This window comes from Chinchilla lanigera, unplaced genomic scaffold (assembly GCF_000276665.1).
Source record: "Chinchilla lanigera isolate Chin_1 unplaced genomic scaffold, ChiLan1.0 scaffold00005, whole genome shotgun sequence".
Classification (NCBI taxonomy): Eukaryota; Metazoa; Chordata; class Mammalia; order Rodentia; family Chinchillidae; genus Chinchilla; species Chinchilla lanigera.
The window spans coordinates 3,427,764-3,448,625 of NW_004955406.1; the positions used below are offsets into that span (position 1 = coordinate 3,427,764).

The window sequence follows — 20,862 nt, forward strand, 5'->3', positions numbered from 1 at the left end:
TTCTCTGTCCAGTGTTTTTTCTTGGCTCTGCCTTGATTCAGTTGTTTGTCTTTGAAGCCCTGGGCTTAGAGTTAGGTAAGGACATCCCAGTATCCCAGTTCACGAGTGCAGCACCAGAGCCTTGGACACAGAAGTTTTTAGCAGACAGCATCTCTGCCCTTTCCGGGCCAGCTTTCTAGGGCGCTGCCTCTGAGATTCTTAGGTCCTTTGCCTTCTGGTGCAGCAGGTTAGTTTGTACTTGAGATACAGGGATATGGTATGGGAATCTTAACGCAATGTATATCTAATCAAGCATATGTTTATTTTTTTCCCCTCCCTTTCTTCTTTCCCAAGGATGACATTGAAAATGCAAAGTACGTTTCCCGGTTATTTACCACACGGCACAAGTTTTATAAGCAAAACAAAATCTGCACTGAGTAAGTAGACCTTGATCCCACCCTCTCCCAAGGTAGCTTGGTCACATCCAATCCGTGGGCTTCTGGGAGGTTGTAGATCACTTTTTCCATTTGTTCTTCTGCCTTGATCCTTGCTGAAGCCAAAGAAGCAGGTTAAGGCCGGGCAGGAAGGGAGGCTTTAATGACAAAGACTGGCTAGTGTAGTCTGCGCCTAGAAAAAATGCTTCACAAATTGGCCGCCCGGATGGGTGGGCCGCATTAGTGCCGTTCCAAGCCTCGGCTCTGAGTTCGGAAGAGCCGTGCGGTGCCCAATTTGCCGGGGTGGCCCTCGTGTCAGAAGCGGGGCATGTTCAGAGGTGATGACAGTGACACGCCAGCGCCGGCTTGAAAGGGAAGACGCTACTGTCATCCCCGGCCCCGGCAGCTCACACAGGGCACAGCGCGCCAACCCTGCGTGCGCTCCTGGGTCGTGCCATCTGCCTGCAAATGAGAGGCCAGGGTAATTAGAGGGCGATGTGGAAGACACTGAGAGGTGTTGCAAATCTGCGCATCGTCTTTTTAATTTAATTTGGAAATAAAGGGGCATCTGATGTGGGCTGTTTCCACGTGGCCTGACCTCAGAGAGCGCACGATGGGCTCCCTCGGTCCCCTTACCTTGGTCGTCTTCAAAGACGTTCTCAGCAGCATGTCCTTGCGCTTTGGGCACCCAAGGTGTTTAATTTGGGTTCAAAGAGCCATCGGGGATGTAGATACAAGGACGAGCCGCTTCTCCGCTCCCACGGGGGCACTGCCAGGAAGGGTAGCGTGTCGCCTTCCAGCAGGTGCAGAGAACTGGATGACTGGGTCATGGCCAGCTTTTTTCCCCATAGGACGGAGGCTCTGCACTTGGTCACTGCCGGGCTCTGACAGTGTATGTGACAGTCCTAGGCCTTGCAGTAAATCTGCTCTCCAGGTGAATCAGAAGGCCCGAGACGGGGATGGCAAATTAGGCAGCAGTGCGTTTCTCACAGCCCTGTTCTCACATGCGCGCTGCACACCATTTTTGATCAGATTCCTTGGTTGCTCTGTGCGGTTCTACTCTGCTGTTTTCCTTTGACTTGTCAGGGTGTCCTTGACATTAACAAGAGTTCTGTAGTTGACTTCTGCAGGGTCAATCAAAAACTGTGCTGAGAAGAGGGATTTCACTGTAGCCCTTTGGCTTACCCATTTCTCAGCAACTGGCTGTACGGGGTGACTTCCTGAGGGTGTTCCCTTTATGATCTTTTCTTCTAATTTACTGAACTTCACCTATGAGACTGAAAACCAAGAAGAAATTGCTTTTCATGCTACTCCTATAATAGGCCTTCCTTGCTCCTTCCTGATGTGGTATGGGAGGTTCCTGTTAGAAATTTTTTTTTTAAACATTTATTTTAGTAGTACGTGTTTCCAGTGCATAATGATGACATGCATCGTGAGGAATTGGCACATGTACGTAATATAGCTTAATTTTTTTGAGCCTGGGGCTGATTAAAAATCTGATTAAAAATTGGGGCTGTCTTGTCACATGCAGATTAAATTCTAGATGCGATTTCATGCACTCAGCACAGACCTGCTAAGCAGTGGGACATCCCTCCAGAGCTGACCGAAGTAGCATCGTCTCAGTGGCCTCCTCCTCCATGGGGGCGCAGAGTCCTTGTCCGGGACCGTCCATGCTCTCACCTCTGACAGATGGTCACTGGTTTTTCTGTCTCTGCAGGGCCCCTGTTTGTCATCTGTTAGTGTCGTTCCAGGGGAGTAGTTCCTGCGTTTTGGGGAGGAAAGGCGAGGGGAGCGTGTTTCATGCCGGCCTGGTGACATTTTATCCGGCCAGCTGTTTAAAAAGTTCAACATTGCTCTGTCGTGTCCATCGTAGCTTAAAAAACATTGTATGATCAGGAAGTCAGGAAGGGGGCGATCTGAGAGTAACAAGAGTCCTTTCAAGAACTTTACCTTGATAAAGGCTTCATGTCCTGTTTTTTATTTTATTTTTTTATGATAATACTGCGGACTGGGGAAATGTTGCTACAGCCCTTGGGACCCGTTGGTCAAAAACATCTTTGACTTCGGCTTTTAAGAATTGGACAATATTCCACATTCCCATTCACTTTTAGCTCTGCTTTTTTCTTTCTTTTTGTTGTGTACATCCCTTTGGTGCTCAGGCTGTAGCAGTCTGGTTAAGGGTATGTGGTAGCTCAGTGGTAGTATACTTCCTTAGCAATAGAAGAAAATAAAATATAATTAAAAAGGATCTTGTCAGAAAAATATTTGTACTACATGTTATCTTAACAAGAAGTGTTTTTATATGCTCATGCTGAAAAATATTTTACCAATTTTGGAATTTCATTTGACTAGAAGCATTTTTAAAAGATATTTTTTCTTTTTGCTCCTCATAATCTTTATTATCAGAGATTTAAACAGCCACTAAGGTACAAAGAGTACAATTTTTTAATGCCTGTGTCATCATAATAGTGGTGTTTTTCAGTTTTATTTCTTTAAAAATAAATCTCATTCTTTTAATATTAGCTGGTAAAACTTATTACTCAAGTAGCACAAGTTCCAGACATTTTGAGAATAAAGAGAAGAATAAAAAAGGAAGCGAAAATGCTTCTTAGCATCAGCATCGAGACGTGAACAGTGTGGATGTTTTGGTGTATGTCTGGCTGATCTTGCCATTTTTCCCTTTCCTTCTTCCCTAATCTGTCTGCCCTTTTTATAGCTGATCAGTAATAATGGCCATTCTTGTTTTTTCCAACTTTTCACATAGGCAGTCTAATTCTCCACCCCCCATCAGACGCCAGCCCACCTGGAGCCGGTCCTCCCTGGTGAGTGTGACATCTTCTGATCCAGCAGACCGACCGTTGGCGGGAAGGGCTGGAGGGCAGAGGGATCGGGGGCCTTGTGGGCAGGGGCGAGCTTTGTGAGACCGCAGAGGGCATCAGCCTGCCAGGAGGTGTCTCGAGCATCCATTGTGCCCCCCGATACCCATCTGTGCCCTTCACTTCCGGAAAGGCAGCTCCGGGGGCTCCCTGTAGGTCTGACTCCAGCGCAGTGTGCCATTGTCTTCAGCAGAACCCTCCGGTAGGATTCTCTGCTGTCTTTCTACCTTGTTTCCCACTTTCCATCTCTTGTGGTCATAGCATAGTGACATTGCTTCCGTTCTAAGCTCCACTAATGCTTTCGTGTTCCCTGCTGTAGAATGAACTTAATAAGCTAGTCAGAAAATCCTTCCTAAATGAGCAAAAATTGAGTGACTCTAGTAAGTGGTCTCAGGTAGAGTCTTGGATGGGAATGATTGACTGAACATGTTCTAATTTTAAGGCTTTGATTAGCCAAAAACATTTGAATCGATCCACTTTCCCCCCTAATCTTTTAGGTTTTCTTTTCTATTTTAATTTCTCTTTTCATTTTGTGTGTGGTCTAAGACTTGTTACTTTGAGGATGATTCAAGGATAATAGGGCAGATAGTAAGCGTTGGTCTCCTTTAAAAGTTTCTGCTTGTTTAGTCACAATTCTTCAGGGTTATGACTTTCTGTGCACAAATGAAGTAGATATGTGGCCCTTTTATTTTTCTAGATGAATAATCCCTTTGAGCTGATAGGAGCATCACATAGAAGCTTTGTATGAAGCACAGCCCCACTGATAGTTTCTAGCTTGTCTTTTAGAAGGAAAGTTTTGAAGATAATTACTCTTTTCTGGAAAATGCACAGACATGGACTCTTGAAGCCCAGAGCTGGGCCAGTGGCGTCCCTGGAGAGCCCCCAAGCCTGGCCACTTGTTACAGTCCCTCACACGTGTGCTCTGCCTTGGAGATCCAAAGGACATGCTGGGCTCCCCCTGTAGCACCAGTGAATTCGTTCATGGCCCTAGTTTCTCTGTTCTTATGTTCTTTGTTAATTTATTTCCTTTTCTTTACAATCCATTGTTCTAATTAGTAAGATCATTTTGCATTTATGTCCACGAAACTATGAGAGGCAGACTGTGAAAGGCCACCTTGGGCTCTGATCTGGTCCCAGTTATCCAGAAAGGAGACAGAGCCTTACCATTCTTATTGGGATGAAGACAGACTTGGGGCCCCCCTCCCCCTGCACACTAGGTTCAAAACATTCACAAGAATTCTTGCAGCAAGGGAGAGGAAGTCCAGACTCTTTGTCTGTCCACCGCCTTGTCCCTGGCCAGGGTGCCGGTCACTGATTTTCTTTCCCCTTCTGCTGCTGTGTGATAGCACCCGATCTGTTTCTGTATGTGCGGATCTGGAAAGAAATGGGAGAATATATGGGAATAGACATGGAAATGAGATTAATACTATAATGCTTAAGTGGTATTTGAAGAGCTAGTTCTTCTTACTTTGTGCCCGTACACTTAGGCCAGCGCATGAACAGTCACTTCATGGATTTCTTTTCTAAAATAAGAGCAAAAGGAGGTGTTAACCCTCCTTTCTTTGCTGTGTACAAATCTCTCCTCACTATTAAAAACAAAAACAAAAAAAACCTTAAATTCGACCATCGTAGGGCGGACAGATGGAGTTGAATTATGTATTGTCAAGGAGAGGAAAACTATTTTTAATTTACAACTCAAAAATCAGCCAGGCGAACCCTTGAGGATGTTTAGGAACAGGGACATGGCACCTCTTCTCTGGTACCAAGTGGCCCTCCCCGGGGTGCATTTCATTTCAATGTTTTTGTTTCTTCTCTCTTGATTCCTTTGAAGCTTTGTGCCCCTTGTCTGCATTCCCTTCTTTATTTGCCCTTTTGATGCCAGATGTCAGGAAACTGGGGCTCCTGTTGGCTTTGGCCTCTCGTTTGACCTCGGCTTCGTCACCATTCTCTTCCTCACGAAGCATTAATTTTTAAAGTTCCATCTATAAGGCTGGTGGAAATACAGACAATCACCTTGTCTAGTGACTTGCGAACTCCTCTATCTAGATACACTTCCATGAGACAGAGTCCCTTACCTGGAACCCCGATACCGGGATAAAAATGAGTGGTTGAGCTCAGGGAAGAAACCATGTTTGTTTGATGGACAGGAACTCGAAACCTAGTGAAGTTAAATGACTTGCTCTAGGTCGCAGTTGGGAATTGCCGTATTTCCTTTGCTCACCCAGTGGTCAGGCCATCAAAGTTTTGTTTTGTTTTTTCTTCCCCTCAAAGTGTTGCCCTCTCCTGCAGCAGGCAGTGATGGGGTCGCCCCTCGGTGGCCGCCCGTAAGAGTCTAGTGGAAAAGAGTGTGTGCGGGGGTGAGGTGTGCTCCCTGCCTGGCGTCTTCCACGTTGTTCCTGCGGTGTGGAGGAGGAATAGTGGCTGTGAGCACTGCAGGCTCGTTACGGGTCACTTTGTGGATTTTTATGTCACTTCACCACTGGGCCCGGCCTGACACTAATAACCCTGTACCTCTTTGAAGTTGCTGTGGACCTGTGAACCGGGGTCTGTGCTGATGGGTAGGAGCTTGTGGCCCCAGGAGGGGGCCAATTTTGAATAGAATGAAACAGGTTTCCTTTTTATTTCTTAGCTGGGTCATCCTAAGGTCCCCGTTCCCATTATACCTGTTAAGAAGGCGGGCGTAGAAGACACAGATAATGAATAGCTGCACCAGGCTTTGGACTGTGGCCTCTTGCTCTTTTGACCTTAAACCAACTTCCTTGTTTCTCCCTTGCTGTTTCACGGGTCCTGGGCTTCGTGGTGATGTGGGGCGGGGTGCAGATGAGTGGAGTGGGGATCAGGGCTTCCTGTAGCCGGAGGTGGCGGGCTGGCGCTGGGGAGCGTCTGCCAGGCCTTCCCAGCCTGCTGTGTCCTCTCTTCCAGCCCCGGCAACAGCCGTACATCCTGCCTCCCATACACGTCCAATGCGGCGAGCACTACTCGGAAACACACACGTCACAAGGTAACGTGCCTCGGCCCTGTCCCTCGGCCCTGTCCCTCGGCCCTGTCCCTTCCGAACGCAGAAAGTTGAGCACCAGGTAGGAGTTGGGAAGTTCTTCTCTTTCCTAAGGGACGGTGACGCTTTCCTTCGAGCATGGCCATTGGCTGAGTGACAGGAGCCAGCATGTCAGGTTGTGAAATGCTTATAGAAGATCAGTTACTCCTAAAAGAACAGCTTCCTGGAACTGGCTGCCAGGGGCTCCGAGGCCAAGGCACTGGGCAGGTTCCTGTCCTCTCTGTTTTGTCCGTGGGCCTGGGGAGGCCGGGACCACGGAGCCCAGCTGAGCACGCTTGCCCTCCTTGCCAGTGTCGGAAGCCGATAGCAGCAGGTGTCTCGGTGACAGAGAACACAGGCTCCAGGACAAGCGGGAAAAACAGGCCCAGCCTCTCTCAGCTTTCTGCTTATCTCTCCAACCTCTTTCTCAGTGCGATTAATCGTCGCTTCTCAGAGTAAACAAAATCTGTTTTATTCCTTTTTCTCCCAAAACATCTCCCGTGAAAAAATGCATGAAAGAGCCCAATTCCATTAGTGATAGCAGTGGCAGTGATAACCATTAACAATAACAGAGCAATGGTGGCATGCCAGCCACTCTCTAAGTACTAATTCAATCCTCAGTATAAACTACAGGTACCGTTATTACTGCCGTCTCACAGATATGGGAACTGGGACATAGAGAGGTAGATGGTGGCATTGGGATATGCAGATCGGCACCTCTGAATCCTGACACCAATCCCTTGTCAGTAAAGGAGATGAGATGGCAGAAAACCGTGGATGCTGATATTGTATTAAATGGATCATAAGTTTCTGTTTTACCACCTCTTGGCTATGTTGAATCCTCTGTGATAGGAAAGTTTGAGCCGGGGAACTGAGACCATCAAGTTGTTTATCACGAGAGTACATTTTATAAGCAAAGTTCCTCTGCTTCCAGGGGAAGATACCAAGCTCTGTGGGAGGCAGATAAATCGCAGCACCTTGGCCTCTGGGTTCTCTTAGTTTTTCCTGCCTGGCTCTTCCGATTAGATCTGGATCCACACCCCTCCTTTTCAAACAGTTGAATACTTGCTGTTACTATCTCTGTTTTTACCTTTTCTGATTTTGCCTTTCTGCTTGTCGCATGCTGAAATAGTGAACATGATCGTGACTAGGTCACAGAAGTGTTTTGGCTGGAGGTTACCTGCCTAGAGTGTGGGGCCTGCAGAGGAATAGGAATGAATGGACCTTAGTTTAGAAATCCTCTGCGCTCTCTCTCTCTCTCTCTGTCTCTCTCTGTCTCTCGGCTTTTAACTATAACAATTTTCTTTTTCTACTTGAGTTGACCCCCTTGATGAAATCAGAGCTAGAGGAAGACTTCAGGAATGGCTCAATGATCTCTTGGTCATTTGCCTTCCGTTCATTGCTGCTTAGCACGACCTAGCCGGGCTGATCTCCTGGCTGTTTCTTTGTGAATACTCAGCGGTCCCCTGGGTCAAGGGACATTTCTGTTGTAGTCAGTAAGAGCAAGTCCAAGTACTGGGTAATTTCCCATCTACTGCTTCAGGGAAGTTCTTGACTTCCTGGCCCAAATATCCAGTCCTGTTACAGCTGAACCAGGCACACAAGGACGCGTCTGTCCAACGCAAGGGACGCGGTTGGGGTCTGGTGACAAAGCTCATGGCAAAATCGAGAGCTGTGCCCTATGTGCCTTTCTTTGTTCAGCTCAGACCTCTCAGTGTGCTCTGGACAGTTCCTTCTATATGCTGGCGTCTGCCTGAGATACTGTCAGTTGTTCAGTGGGGCGTGTGGGCGGAGGTCATGGAATTTCTCCTTTCATGACTGACTTAAATTAAGTGGGCAGGAACTTTATCGGCACAGGGTGGTGTGAAGGTTCCTGTGTGTGTTTGACTTGTAGATAGCATTTTCCATGGGAACGAAGAGGCCTTGTATTGCAATTCTCACAACAGCCTGGATTTAAACTACTTGAATGGCACTGTCACCAACGGGAGCGTGTGTAGCGTCCACAGCATCACCTCCCTCAGCTGCCCCCAGAGTTTCATCCAGACCTCCCCTGTGTCCTCCAACCTCAGCATCCCCGGGAGCGACATCATGCGGGCCGACTACATCCCCAGCCACCGGCACAGCGCCATCATCGTGCCGTCCTACCGGCCAACCCCCGATTACGAGACGGTCATGCGGCAGATGAAGAGGGGCGTGGTGCACGGGGACAGCCACAGCCAGTCCCTGCGGAACCTCAGCATCCTCAACGCGCACGCCTACAGCCAGCCCGAGGAGCTGGTGTACAGCCAGCCGGAGATGCGCGACAGGCACCCCTACACTGCACCCTATACCCCGCAGGGGGGCTACGGCCACGCCCTGGTCAGTCCAGCCGACCACATGAACCCCAAGAGTGGCGCAGTGCCCAGCAAGCCCCGGGCCAGCGCCATCTCGCACACGGTGAGCACCCCGGAGCTGGCCAACATGCAGCTGCAGGGGCCCCAGGGCTACCACGCGGCCCACATGCTCAGGAACTATCTCTTCCGGCCGCCACCACCCTACCCCCGTCCCCGTCCCGCCACGAGCACCCCGGACCTGGCCAGCCACCGCCACAGGTATGTCAGCGGCAGCAGCCCCGACCTGGTGACCCGCAAGGTGCAGCTGTCTGTGAAGACATTCCAGGAGGACAGCTCCCCTGTGGTGCACCAGTCCCTGCAGGAGGTGAGCGAGCCCCTGCCGGCCACCAGGCACCACGGTCCGGCCACCAAGCGCCACAGCCTGGAGGTGATGAGCAGCATGGTGCGCGGCATGGAAGCCATGACGCTGAAGTCGCTGCACGGCCCCATGGCTCGGCGCAACACGCTCCGAGAGCAGGGCCCGCCCGGGGAGGCGGCCCAGCTGCCACAGTTCCACCACCAGAAAACCTTCTCTGATGCCACCATGCTGATCCACAGCAGCGAGGATGAGGACGAGGATGAGGAGGCGCCCGTGGCCGCCCCGCCACACATGCCTGCGCTGCAGGAGAAGGTGGAGTACAGCGCCCAGCTGCAGGCCGCCCTGGCCCGGATCCCCAACAAGCCCCCGCCCGAGTACCCGGGGCCCAGGAAGAGTGTGAGCAACGGGGCGCTGAGGCAGGACCAGGGCACCCTCGCCCCCGCCGCGGCCAGGGCCCGGATGCTGAGGCACGGCCCCGCCAAGGCGCTCAGCGTCTCCAGGGCCGACCAGCTGGCTGTCAATGGCTCCGCCCTGGGCCCGTCCATCTCTGAGCCCGACCTCACCAGCGTGAAGGAGCGGGTGAAGAAGGAGCCGGTGAAGGAGAGGCCCGTGTCCGAGATGTTCTCCCTGGAGGACAGCATTGTGGAGCGGGAGATGATGCTGAGGGTAAGTGTCCCTGCCCCAGCGCCATCCACGGTTCCATGCAGGTGTGAGGCCATTCAGGTTTGTCTCTTTGTTACTGAATTTTCACATTTTTATTAGTGTATGTTTGTAGTACATAATGATCACACTCCTCGTGTGGAGTTGTACTTAACCACATCCTTGTTTTTTTTTTTTTTCCTGGTACCAGGAATTGAACTCACAACCTTGCGCTTGCCAGGCAGACTCTATGCCGCTGAGCTAAATCCCCAGTCCCCCACATCCTTGTTTTTTGATACCAAGACTCTGAGCTCAAGGCCTTGCGCTTGCCAGGCAGGCACTCTCCCACTGAGCTATATCCCCAGCCCAGCTCATCTTAATTCTTTTTATTTCTCCTCCTCTTTCTACCCTCTTCCTCCATCTCTGGTTCCCCTTCTCATTTTAAAAAGATCTACTTTCCTGTTTTCTCCTACCTCACTTTTATTCTGCTCTTTAATTTCTGTGTACATTGAGTTTCTCATCTACGAGAAACCGTGCAGTGGTTAAGCTTGTATGTCTGATTTATTTCACCTACCATTCTCAAGGTGCATCTGTTTTCCTACACATAACTCAAATTTGTCCTTTTTTGTAGCAAATACCATGTTTTAATCCATTCTTCTGATGGTCTGCTTTTAGAGGATCATTAGAGCCCTCTGAGAAGCTGAGGCAGGAGGATCACAAACCTGAGCTCCGTGTTGGCAGCCTAGAGCTAGGGAGACCCTGACTCATATAAAAAATGAAGAAAAGCGCTGGAGATGTAGCTGCAGTGCACAGGTGCTGGGTTCGATCCCCACTGTCGCCAAAACCCAACCAAACCCTCCATTACTGTCGTCCTGGAAATGTTCACTTCTTCAGAAAGTAATTTAATTCTGTAACTAATGAAACCAGGTTGACTTCTTTTCGTTCACCCAGCTGCACCACCTGGGAAGCCCAGACCGGTCGGAGCTTAACACTGGCTTGGCTGGGGCTTGTAGACTCCATTTCTAAGTCCAAGCCGGCCCCAGTTTTAAGGAAGTGGAGTTGCTGGGCTGACTCACTCACGGTCTCGGCCTCTCCGTTTTGGCAAAGTCCGGCAGCCCTGAGTTTGGAACCTGCATTAACTTTTCCCACTTCTGCAAGCCGAAGGGAAAGTGACGGGTGTACCTGGGCCTCCCGGAAGGAGTGCCTTTGGCTGGGGATGGAGTGAGTGAGACTTGCGGGTGGGTGTCTGGTGGCAGGAGCTTCCTAGCTTGGAAAAAAGTAACTCATGGGCCTAAAGGGATTTTCCATGGCTCTTGCCCCCACACCTCTTAAAAGCAGCATTAGCAGGAAGAATCTGGATTCTGTCCAAGTATTCAGCTTAGCTCTTTCCCCTCCCGAGTGTGGTTAGTGATGTCCTCGTGGTCCTATGGCCTCCACGAAGTCCCTCTTTCCCCATTTCTTGTTACCACATTCAACAAAGCACCTGGAGCCAAAACCATGGTGCTGGTCCCCATGAGGGTCACCCAGGAGCACGGGGTTCTGCTATCTTTTCCGTAATGCTGTTTTCTTCTATCCATGCAGAGAATAGTGACTCGCAAACTTCACCCACCAACCTCTGCTTCGGGCACATAATTATGCCAGTCCTATCCCATTTTCCCTGTGGCATTTCCTCTCAAATCCCGTACACACAGGAGCTGAAGTGCCTCGACCTTCAGCCAGGGTCCCGACCTTAGAGGAGGACCGGGTGGCCAGGCAGGATGGAGCCCAGCACCTCCAGGATATTAACTGCAGAACCATGACCCTCAACCTAAGGGCATCCCCCCATCTCAGTTCTGTCAGGGTGGGAAAGCAGTGCGGAACATTAAGCACCTGGAAGTGGGGGGCAGGTGTGGGGAGAATGTGCCCTGGGGCAGCCTCGGTGTGTGCAGCCCTGGTGGGGTGATGTATGATTCAGGGCCCCCGCCTTTCTGGCTTTTCCTCCTGTGAGGCCTTGAAGTCAGCTCCCAGCCCCCACCAGGAAGTCGGCCGCAGAAGAGGAAAGGCATTTTTCTGTCCTTGCTGGAAGCAAATAGGCTGAGTGGGAGCCAGGAACCTCCTGTGATGAATCCTGGGTTTCGGGTTTCAGTGGGCAGGTAGACAGGAGTCCTCCAAAGACAGGCGAGATCCTGTCTGTGTCAAGCAGGCGCAGTTGGGGTCCCCTGGGGAAGGGGGAGGGGGAGGGGGAGGGGGAAGGGCAGGAGGCAGGGATCTCAGGATCATTTCCCCAGGACTCTTGCTTTCTCAGAACTTCGAACTAAAAGAGGTGCTGGGGGGAATTATCTTTCACAGAAGTGAACTACTAAGCAAACAACTGCAAAGGTAAATCCCAAGTCTCCTGTGCCCCCACCTCCTTGCCTGGAGCTGAGGGAGGCCTCAGGCCGTCAGAAAGGGTTCCTGTTAGCTAGAAGTCTGTGGCTCCTCCTCCCTCTGGTCAGGGCTTGCCCAGCTCTGAGATGCTCCTGTATTTGCTGCTGGATCACCTCGAAGCTGGGGTGCCCCCCACTCAAAGGCCACATTCTGGCTGGAGGTGACATTACTCTGTGACCACTCATTTCCCTCCGGGTTAGAATGGTCCGCTCACCCCATGTGATCTAGCACCCTGACTGAGGAGAGACACCTCCCTGGAGCCGGACTTTATAAAGGACAGAATGAGAAAAAAGTCTCTAGTTGCTTGAACAGAAATGAGGGCTAACAGAAACCCTTCCCCAGAAGAGTCTGCAGATTGCTGGTGCTTCAGTGTCAGTCAGAACCTCCATAAAACACACAGTTTCTAGCCAGGCGTGGTGGTGCATGCCTATAATTCCAGTTCTGTGGGAGGCTGGGGCAGGAGGATTCCAAGTTAGAAGTCATCCTGGGCATCTTGGTGAGACCCCATGTCCAGATGAAAAGGGATGAGAATGTAGCTCAGTGCGAAGGCCCTGGCTCAATCCCCAGTGCTGCAATAAAACAAAACAAAAAACTCAGCTCGCCTCTTTCTGTCCTTAACAAAGACCCTCTAACCTCCAAGACAGAATTGTTTCTAAGAGCTGCTCTCAGTGGGCTGACTTCGTACCTCCCTCAGCCTTGAGGACAGCCGGGGCACCCATAGCCAGGCCCTCACTGAACCAGGCGCAGACAGTGGGCGCTGGGGAGGCCAGGATGTGACCAGGAGTTTGCTAAACACTACATCCCTGTGCTTCTGGGACTGGTGCCCGTCAGTGGACGGGGACCAGGGGTTAAATATGAGATTTGCACCCTTAAGATGGAGTGGATACCCAGGAAGATTTTCCTCTTGTTCTACATCTGCCTCTGTCTCTCCATCAACAGCACAGCAGTTTTGAAAGCTTTGCAGCTGTCTGTGGGAAAGGCCCATCCTTGGACTGGATCGGATTATTCGTGTGGTTTTCTCTTGTCCTCGTTGGGTCTTCCCGTGCCCGTCTTTCTAAAGCCTGTCGCACCTCCCCCCCTTTGTGGGCGCTGTGTAACACTGTGTGTTTGTTCATCTTTATCTGATGAGTGAATGAATTAATTACAAATAAAAACACAGGAGTCCAGCAAGTGCTGGCATCCTCGGGCACCGTGGGAAGAAAGGCAGAGCTTGCAACTGCCCTGCTAATAGCGATGACCTGCATTCCTTGGCTGGGGAGTTGCAGATTTGGGGAGATTAAAACACATTCCAGCCCTCTGCCGGCACTGTAAACATTGAGAACATGCCTTTTCTTGCTGCAAGAATCTAGAGAAGCAGAAGATGGCAGGCCTGGAGGCGCAGAAGAGACCGCTGATGTTGGCAGCGCTGAACGGCCTCTCGGTGGCCCGGGTCACGGGGCGGGAAGAGTGTCGCCACGATGCCACCCGAATCCCCATGGATGAGAGGGTAAGTGGCGGGTTGGTCTGATGTGTGATTCATTCTCAGGGGTCTTGATATAGGGGAAAGAAACTCCCAACCTGCTAGATGTCTGGTTCGTGTTCTCTAAAACTGAAGAGTGAATTTTGGGAACACCGGAGGTTAAGAACAGAATATACTTACGGGGGGAAAGAAAGCTTCTGTTCAAGAGAGAGAGACAAAAGGGGTGGCCAAGGACCCGGCCTTTTCTAGGGATTTTTATAGAGCAAATCCATGACGCGAGGCGGATCCAAGGTGCGATGGGAAATCCCAAGGTGGGCATGGGGTGGGACAAAACTATGGTCAACCAATAAGATTACAAGCATAATGGCTCAGGAAAAATGGATTAAATCGGGAAGCAAATCACATAGCAAGCAGGAATGAATGTAGAACAAGAGCTTTTCCTGTGGGGGATTGGGTTAGTGACTCTTCCGGGCTTTTATAAGGTGATCAATACCTACTTAGAATATCAGTCCCTGATGTTTATCCTTAGGGAGGTATGTGGTTGCATTTGTTTTATCTTTCATCTTGAGGTCTGGCCCAAGCTGAGGTGCCCCTCCCCTGTAGTTGCAAGGCGTCTCCTGTCTGCGTTGGCTCCTTTGAAGGCCTCACCCTGTCTGACTGCCTATAATATTTCTATCTAACTCAGCTGGCTACAACAGACTCAGGACCCATCCCTGCTCTCGGCCCAGACTATGCCATGAAGTTTTCAGTTTGAGAGTAGGGAAACCTGGTCTAACTCTATCGTATTAAATCGATTCTTCCTGCTTTATCAAATTGGAGCGCCAACGCTTGGCCGTACGGACCAGCCATCAACAGGTTGTGTGAGCCTAGTCAAGTCACTCCATTTCTCTTGGCCTGTTTGCTGCTTTCATAAGACGAGGATACGAAATCGTTTCTCCAGCTTTCTAGTTTTATGGTTTTTGTCAAGGGCTGTTATTTCTTAGGTAGCGATTTCTTTATCCAGACATCTATAGAGATTGTTGAATATGCTGTCCCCTTGGGTAGCTATGAATCGTGGCTGATTCATAGTTGGCAGGATAATGCATTGTGAGAACTGTGGTTTTGAAAAGCAGACAGTTGTGTGGCAGTGTTTCGGAGGTGAAGGAAGGTGTCGGGAGGTTAAGAAGCCGTTGTAGGAATGTAATCGAATGCTAGTAACATTCGGGTGTTAGGTTTCTGCCAGCGTGTATTCAGTATTTGACTGCTCCTAGGTCCCAGAGAGATTCTGTAGAGGGTCATGTCATCAGATAATACCACTCTGTTAAAATTAATTTGGCCACGGAGGGAAACTAAGGGGATGGGATTCAGTGTTCAGGCCTGCACCACTGTAGATCAGTATTGTCTTAAAATTTATCTCGGTCAGAACAGCTGTGTACATGGAGGACAGGCTGTGGGGCTTACGGAGATTAGCAATCTCTGATCATTCCGGCTTCAAGTAGGCATTAATATCGAAAGTATTGATCTTAAATTTCAGCTGAAGCCAATTTGTTCGATTTACAGCATGGATGATAAGGAAAATGGTTATCAGACCAGAAAAGCTAGTGATCAGATTAAGGATGAGACAGATCACCCAGCACTGTGTCCCTTTGCGCACCCTTCGCCATACATACCACAAATAACCTGGTTGTTTTGTTGGGGTCTGTGGGTGAGATCCTCCCGAGAGCTGAAGGCTCACTTCTGTTGCAGTTCAGAACCCTGAAGAAGAAGCTAGAAGAGGGCATGGTGTTCACAGAGTACGAACAGATTCCAAAGAAAAAGGCCAATGGCATTTACAGCACCGCGGCTCTGCCGGAAAACGCGGAGCGCAGCCGCATCCGGGAGGTGGTCCCTTACGAGGAGAACCGTGTGGAGCTGATGCCGACCAAAGAGAACAACACCGGCTACATCAATGCCTCCCATATCAGGGTGAGTGGGGGGCATGGTGGGAGGCCGTGGGGCCAGAGGAAGAGCGTTAGGGGTGAGGCGGGTGTGGTGGTGCACGCCTGTCATCCAGCCACTCTGAAGGCTGAGGCAGGGGGATGCTAAGTTGGAAACCAGCCTGGGCAACTTAGCCACTTAGAGAGATCCTAACTCAAAATAAAAGAAAATAGAAAGGGTCAGGGTATAGAGCTCAGTAGTACCACACTTGCCGGACATACGCAAGGCTCTTCATTCAATGCCCAGGTCTGCCTCAAAAAAAAAAAAAAAAAAAAAAATATTATGGGCTACAACTGTGCCTCCTGACCTGTCCCTCAGCCCCCTACAGGGTGCTTTTGAAGTCCCATGCTTTGACATCTGTCATCTGTCCAAGCAGAGAGTGTAGCTTGAAGTCTCAACTCAGCTATTTGTCAAGCTTGCTTATTACTGAGGGTCAGAGTTTTTCCTCAGTGAGTGACAGCCCTCTCTAAACTCCTGGGGAAAAGGAGGATTGTCCTTCTCAGCTAGTAGTTAGCAAGTGATGGAGACTTTGGAAGTCACAGGTACCACGGTCATTGAAGTTTTTATTCTGGTCCATAGCAGCAAAAACTCTCTTCTTGTTGGTAGCACACTATGGATTCTTCATTTTAGAGGTGACTCCGTTTTGCAAAACATTTAGAAGAGTGGACTAATTTAAAGGTGTACTTGATACTGAATCTCACAAGACTTGCAGCTTTAGTCAGTGAATTGGTAGTCTTGGGCTTTTGTTAGTATTTCAGACACTTCAGGCTTTCGTATCTCTATATTTCAGAGCTTCGCTAGACCTCAGCCAGCATTTAAAGTTGAGGAGTTTAAAAACCAGAAAGTACTGTTGGAAGAAACCTGGAAGGGCAACAATCACAGATCATGTTGGCGTTTTTGCTCTTTAGTTTTGAGAATGTGAGCCAAAGCAATAAAGAAATGAACCCCAGGACGCTCTTTGCTAAACAGAGGGTGGACTTAGTTTATTTAGATTCTGAAACAACGAGCAGAATAAGGCACTCAAAGATTCAGGGGCTGCAGCTGCTCCTCGCTGCCGTGTCTGTGAAAATCTTACCAAGCGGTGTTCTTTTGCCTCATCCTTGGGCCAAATCTCCTCCACCGTTTTCCATCTGCTCCCTGGAAAAAGCTGTCACTGCAAACGGCGCCTGCCGGATACAGTTAAGCGCGATGCCTCCCTTCCTGCTCGTTCTCTGAGGCCCAAGCTTTGTCGCTGGGACCCAGGGTAGACACTGGTGCATTTAACAGACTGCAGAGCCTGTGAGGGCTTGTCCTTGTGTTTTTGGAACAGAGCTGTATATTTTGCCAATGTTTTCTCCCCTGGGTTCCCAGCAGCCATTAACGCAGAGCAGAGATTTATTTGCTCTAGAGGTAGATTCACATCTGTGAAATCTACCTCGGTAGCGCTGGTTGTGGAGATTTTACTGCCGTTTTTAATTCGCTCCTGTCAATACTTGGAATCCACAGAGAGGCCCCAGGCAGCAGCATCTCTGGAAGGATTTATGGTTCCTATATGTTGGGTGCTAAACAGCCTGATGTTGAAAATCACAGTTCCACAGATAAACTAAACTCCTAGCCAGTGAATATATGAATGTTTCTCGCACCATACTTGGAAAATAGATTTTTCTTGCTAGCTTTAACCTGAACATGTCTTATGTAATGAGACAATCCCTGACATTGGTTTGGCTTGAATCGAGGTATACTATATGGTTTCATAAAATAAACGAGGGCAGAAAGTTTGAACAGCGATCACGTTATTGCGCCTGGAACTCTCGGAGCTCTGCCTTACATGAGTGGGTAAGAAGAAGGCCTGTCCTTGCGAATCAAGGTGCAGGAGTGCAAGAAGAGCAGACGGAATCCCTGCAAAGGCCACCTCCTCTTGTTAGCGTGACCTTCCACATCTGGGCCTCAGCTTACGCCCTGTGACTCTCCGCAGCTAGCATATATATGTGTATTTTTAATGTGCACTAGTTTGCACATACTGTGAATTATAGACAAAAATAGATGAGGTTAATATAGTTTGATAGGTTTGAGTGGCAAAAAAGGTAGTATTTCCATGGGAGAACGTGTCACTGGCTGTCACTAACCCATCTGGCCCCAGGCCTGCTACTCAGGTTTGAAGGTGGCTGTGCAGGAACGGGTCTGCACAGGACCCCCTCGATCTTGGGGTTCACTTGCTGACGCTTTCCTTGGTTGCAGGTGGTGGTCGGTGGGGCCGAGTGGCACTACATCGCGACTCAGGGGCCCCTGCCGCACACGTGCCATGACTTCTGGCAGATGGTGTGGGAGCAGGGGGTGAACGTGATTGCCATGGTGACTGCAGAAGAGGTAAGGGGCGTGACACAGCCCGAGTCCTCTTTCTGGGAAAGGATGGACAGAGGATGGCGCTAGGTCCGAGGACTTGGCTGCCCACCTTCCCCTTGCTGCTCTGTCTCCGCAAATCCTGTCCCCTATGGTCTGCGTCCCTTTTCTAAGAATGTCTGACCCCACACCTAGATAGTTTTTGTGGTGGCTTTCTCTCCTCCCATGGTCACGTGACTCCTAACGTTTCTGTTGGGCTTGCTGCGCATGCCGATGAAAACAAAGCCACACAAAACCAAAAGCCGCCACACTTGAGTTCCACCCGTCCCCTGTGGGGACCAGCACCACCTTCTTCCCCCTGGACTTGGAGAACCTGGGGGTGCTCTGAGCCCAGCGACATCCATTTGAGACCCAGGCCCGGCCCGCCCACATGCCGTGGTGCTTGTCAGCCGAAAGGGGGCCAGAAGCCGTTGTTCCTGGAGTGGTATCTACTCTGTGGGAGAGGAGAAAAGAAAACCGTGTCTCTTCCTTTGCCAAGGCAAACACAGTGTTTGTGTTGTAGCTGGAGCGCTCCGTGCTGCCCCGTCCCCAAGGGGTTGCGCTTGCTGCGCTGGGGGAGGGAGAGGTGTTGCGTTGCTTCTCTTGTCACAGTCTCAGATTCTTTTCCAGCCACCTCCTTTTTGTTCCTTTCATGAAATGCCAGCTTCTGTTTCTGTAGTCGCTTAAGGGAGCAGCTTCCTGCATTTCTACCAAGACTCACGATGTTGCAATAACCCTTTCCTAACTGCTGTGCAGGGCCAGGGCGAAGAGAATGGGGGCGGGGTTCAGGGGGTCACATTGTTCTGTTGTTGGGGCAGTGCAATCCAGAACAGCCCTTTGGGTGATGGTGTGCAGGGGCCTCGAGCTCTCTAAGGCCTGTTGGGCTGGGTTGACCTTCAGTGTGACCTTGCCACCAGCAGGTAAACTCTCCCTAAAGTCTCTAGACTGGATTTGTCACCTTACCAGGTGCAAGGGATTCATCACCTACACATAACGCTGTGGTCTGTGCCCACCTTGGGACCGTGTGCTGAGGGACACACATTCTCCTGTCCCCGGAGCTTATGTCCTGTCAAGAGGACAGTACAAAGGGAGCGATAAATTAAGTTCAGGTAGCACTGAGTCCACAGAGCACGCGGGCCAGGTAGTGGGAAGAACAGTGGGTGTGGCCTCACCTGAGCGGGGAGTCAGGGCCCGCTTGAGGTGGTAGCAGGTGAGCTGGGACATCTGTGACATGTGCCATGTCAGAACAAAGCAGAGCCTAGCCGCCTGGGGACAGCCAGGGACTTGACATTGCTCCATTCAGAGTGGATGAGCAACTGTAAGCTCAGCGTCTCAGGGAAACCTGCTTTGTGCTTCAAAATTGAGGTGCCACCACTGAACCCAGTGTGTACAGCATGGTTATCATAACCCTTCCCATTTGGGTCAGCCACGGAAGCTCCTGGAAGCGGTCCTAGGCCTCCTACACTCTGCCCCTCCCTGCGTCCACCCGTCCCCGCCCGCATCCGCTCCTAATCCGCCCCTCCACGGCCAGCCCTTCCTTGCTTCCCACCCCACCCATTCCAGTGATTTCAACACTGTCAAATTGAAAACTAGACCTCTGTAAATGATTGACAATGCATATCTTAAGAAAAGAGGAAACAAGGAAGGCAGAAAGATTGGTGATGTTGGAGATGCAAGCTGAACTTTATCACTCCCATTGTGCAGGGAATGAGGCGCACACCCTCTTCGGTGAGTGCGACCTCTCCCACCTGCTTGCGCCCTGCAGCTGCCCTGAGGACCCTTCTGTGCCTTGAACACACCCCTCTTGTCCCTCTCTGCACTTTGCACTCACTTTTCTCTGAATTTCCCGTTGTGGATCTGATCTTAAAATGAAGAACATAAGAGCTTCCCCTGGCTTAATCTTTTCCCCATTTTTCTCTCACGTGTGCTTCAGGAAGGCGGACGAAACAAAAGCCACCGATACTGGCCCAAACTGGGTTCCAAGCACAGTTCAGCCACCTATGGCAAGTTCAAGGTCACCACGAAGTTCCGGACAGATTCTGGTTGCTATGCAACCACAGGCTTGAAGGTCAAGCACCTTTTGTCCGGACAGGAAAGGACAGTGTGGCATTTGCAATATACAGACTGGCCGGACCACGGCTGCCCGGAGGATGTCCAAGGGTTTTTGTGTAAGTTTTGCTCCTCAGTCTTTCTTAAGATGCTTTGTCTTAAGTGGCAAAAGTTTTATAACACTGAAGTATCTGTCCTTTCATTACTGTGTTAATCATAGCAGAATAATAGATGTCACTTATTATAGCCTGTACCTTTTATGCAAATGAGCTCAGACTGAGAAACTAATTAGCTACTCATTAATCAGTAACTGTTCTGATGCATACTACAATATGGAGGTCTGGGGTGGCATTTTGCGTTTGCATCTTGTCATTTTCTATTTTTTTTCAGATTTTAATTTGTTTTCTGTGTTGATGCTTGTAAACTGCTTATGATAGTTTTTTTCACTAGTATCGAAGCTTCTCTAGGAAATGTCTATTCCTCAGAGGTGTCTTCTAGATGTGGCTGGCTCTTGGCCTCTGTCTGTCCAAAGATCCTACCTTCCCAATTTATTAGGGATGAGAAATTGATGTCTATTTGCCCCAGCACTCAGACCTTTGGTGCTGGACTGTGGTGATAATTATGACCCCAGACAATCACAGTGTTGTTGTACAAAGGAGAACTGACTATAACAGGTATGACAGCCTGGCTAAAGTAGCACAGGCATCCATAACAATAGCATCAGGCACAGCCTGGAAACTGACAGACTGAGGGAACTATTCATATGATACCTTTAACCATAGGACCAAGACCTACAGTTACATAACAAAACGACATAAACCAGGGACTTACAGGCAGTGAGTTTCCCCTTAGTAGACTGATTTTACCCTGGGCGGGAGGTTAAGGGAGAGGGGACACACAGAGAGATAAGGGAAGAGAAATGTAGCAGAGGCAAGGCTGGAGGACAAAGGATGATCACCCAACCTTTGAGGACAGGAGAGA

At 49.9% G+C, this 20,862-nt stretch overlaps 1 protein-coding gene across 2 annotated transcripts in view; it reads left to right on the forward strand.

Moving 5' to 3' along the window:
- Positions 1 to 20,862, forward strand: part of Ptpn14 (protein tyrosine phosphatase, non-receptor type 14) — a 94,338-nt gene that overhangs the window by 58,931 nt on the left and 14,545 nt on the right. For both annotated transcript variants that reach the window (XM_005374719.2, XM_013519964.1), the window contains 8 exons: positions 334 to 416; positions 3,178 to 3,235; positions 6,212 to 6,290; positions 8,218 to 9,680; positions 13,402 to 13,545; positions 15,244 to 15,462; positions 17,692 to 17,820; positions 19,766 to 20,000. In XM_005374719.2, the coding sequence (XP_005374776.1) occupies positions 334 to 416; positions 3,178 to 3,235; positions 6,212 to 6,290; positions 8,218 to 9,680; positions 13,402 to 13,545; positions 15,244 to 15,462; positions 17,692 to 17,820; positions 19,766 to 20,000 (2,410 nt within the window). The remainder of the gene's footprint in view (positions 1 to 333; positions 417 to 3,177; positions 3,236 to 6,211; positions 6,291 to 8,217; positions 9,681 to 13,401; positions 13,546 to 15,243; positions 15,463 to 17,691; positions 17,821 to 19,765; positions 20,001 to 20,862) is intronic.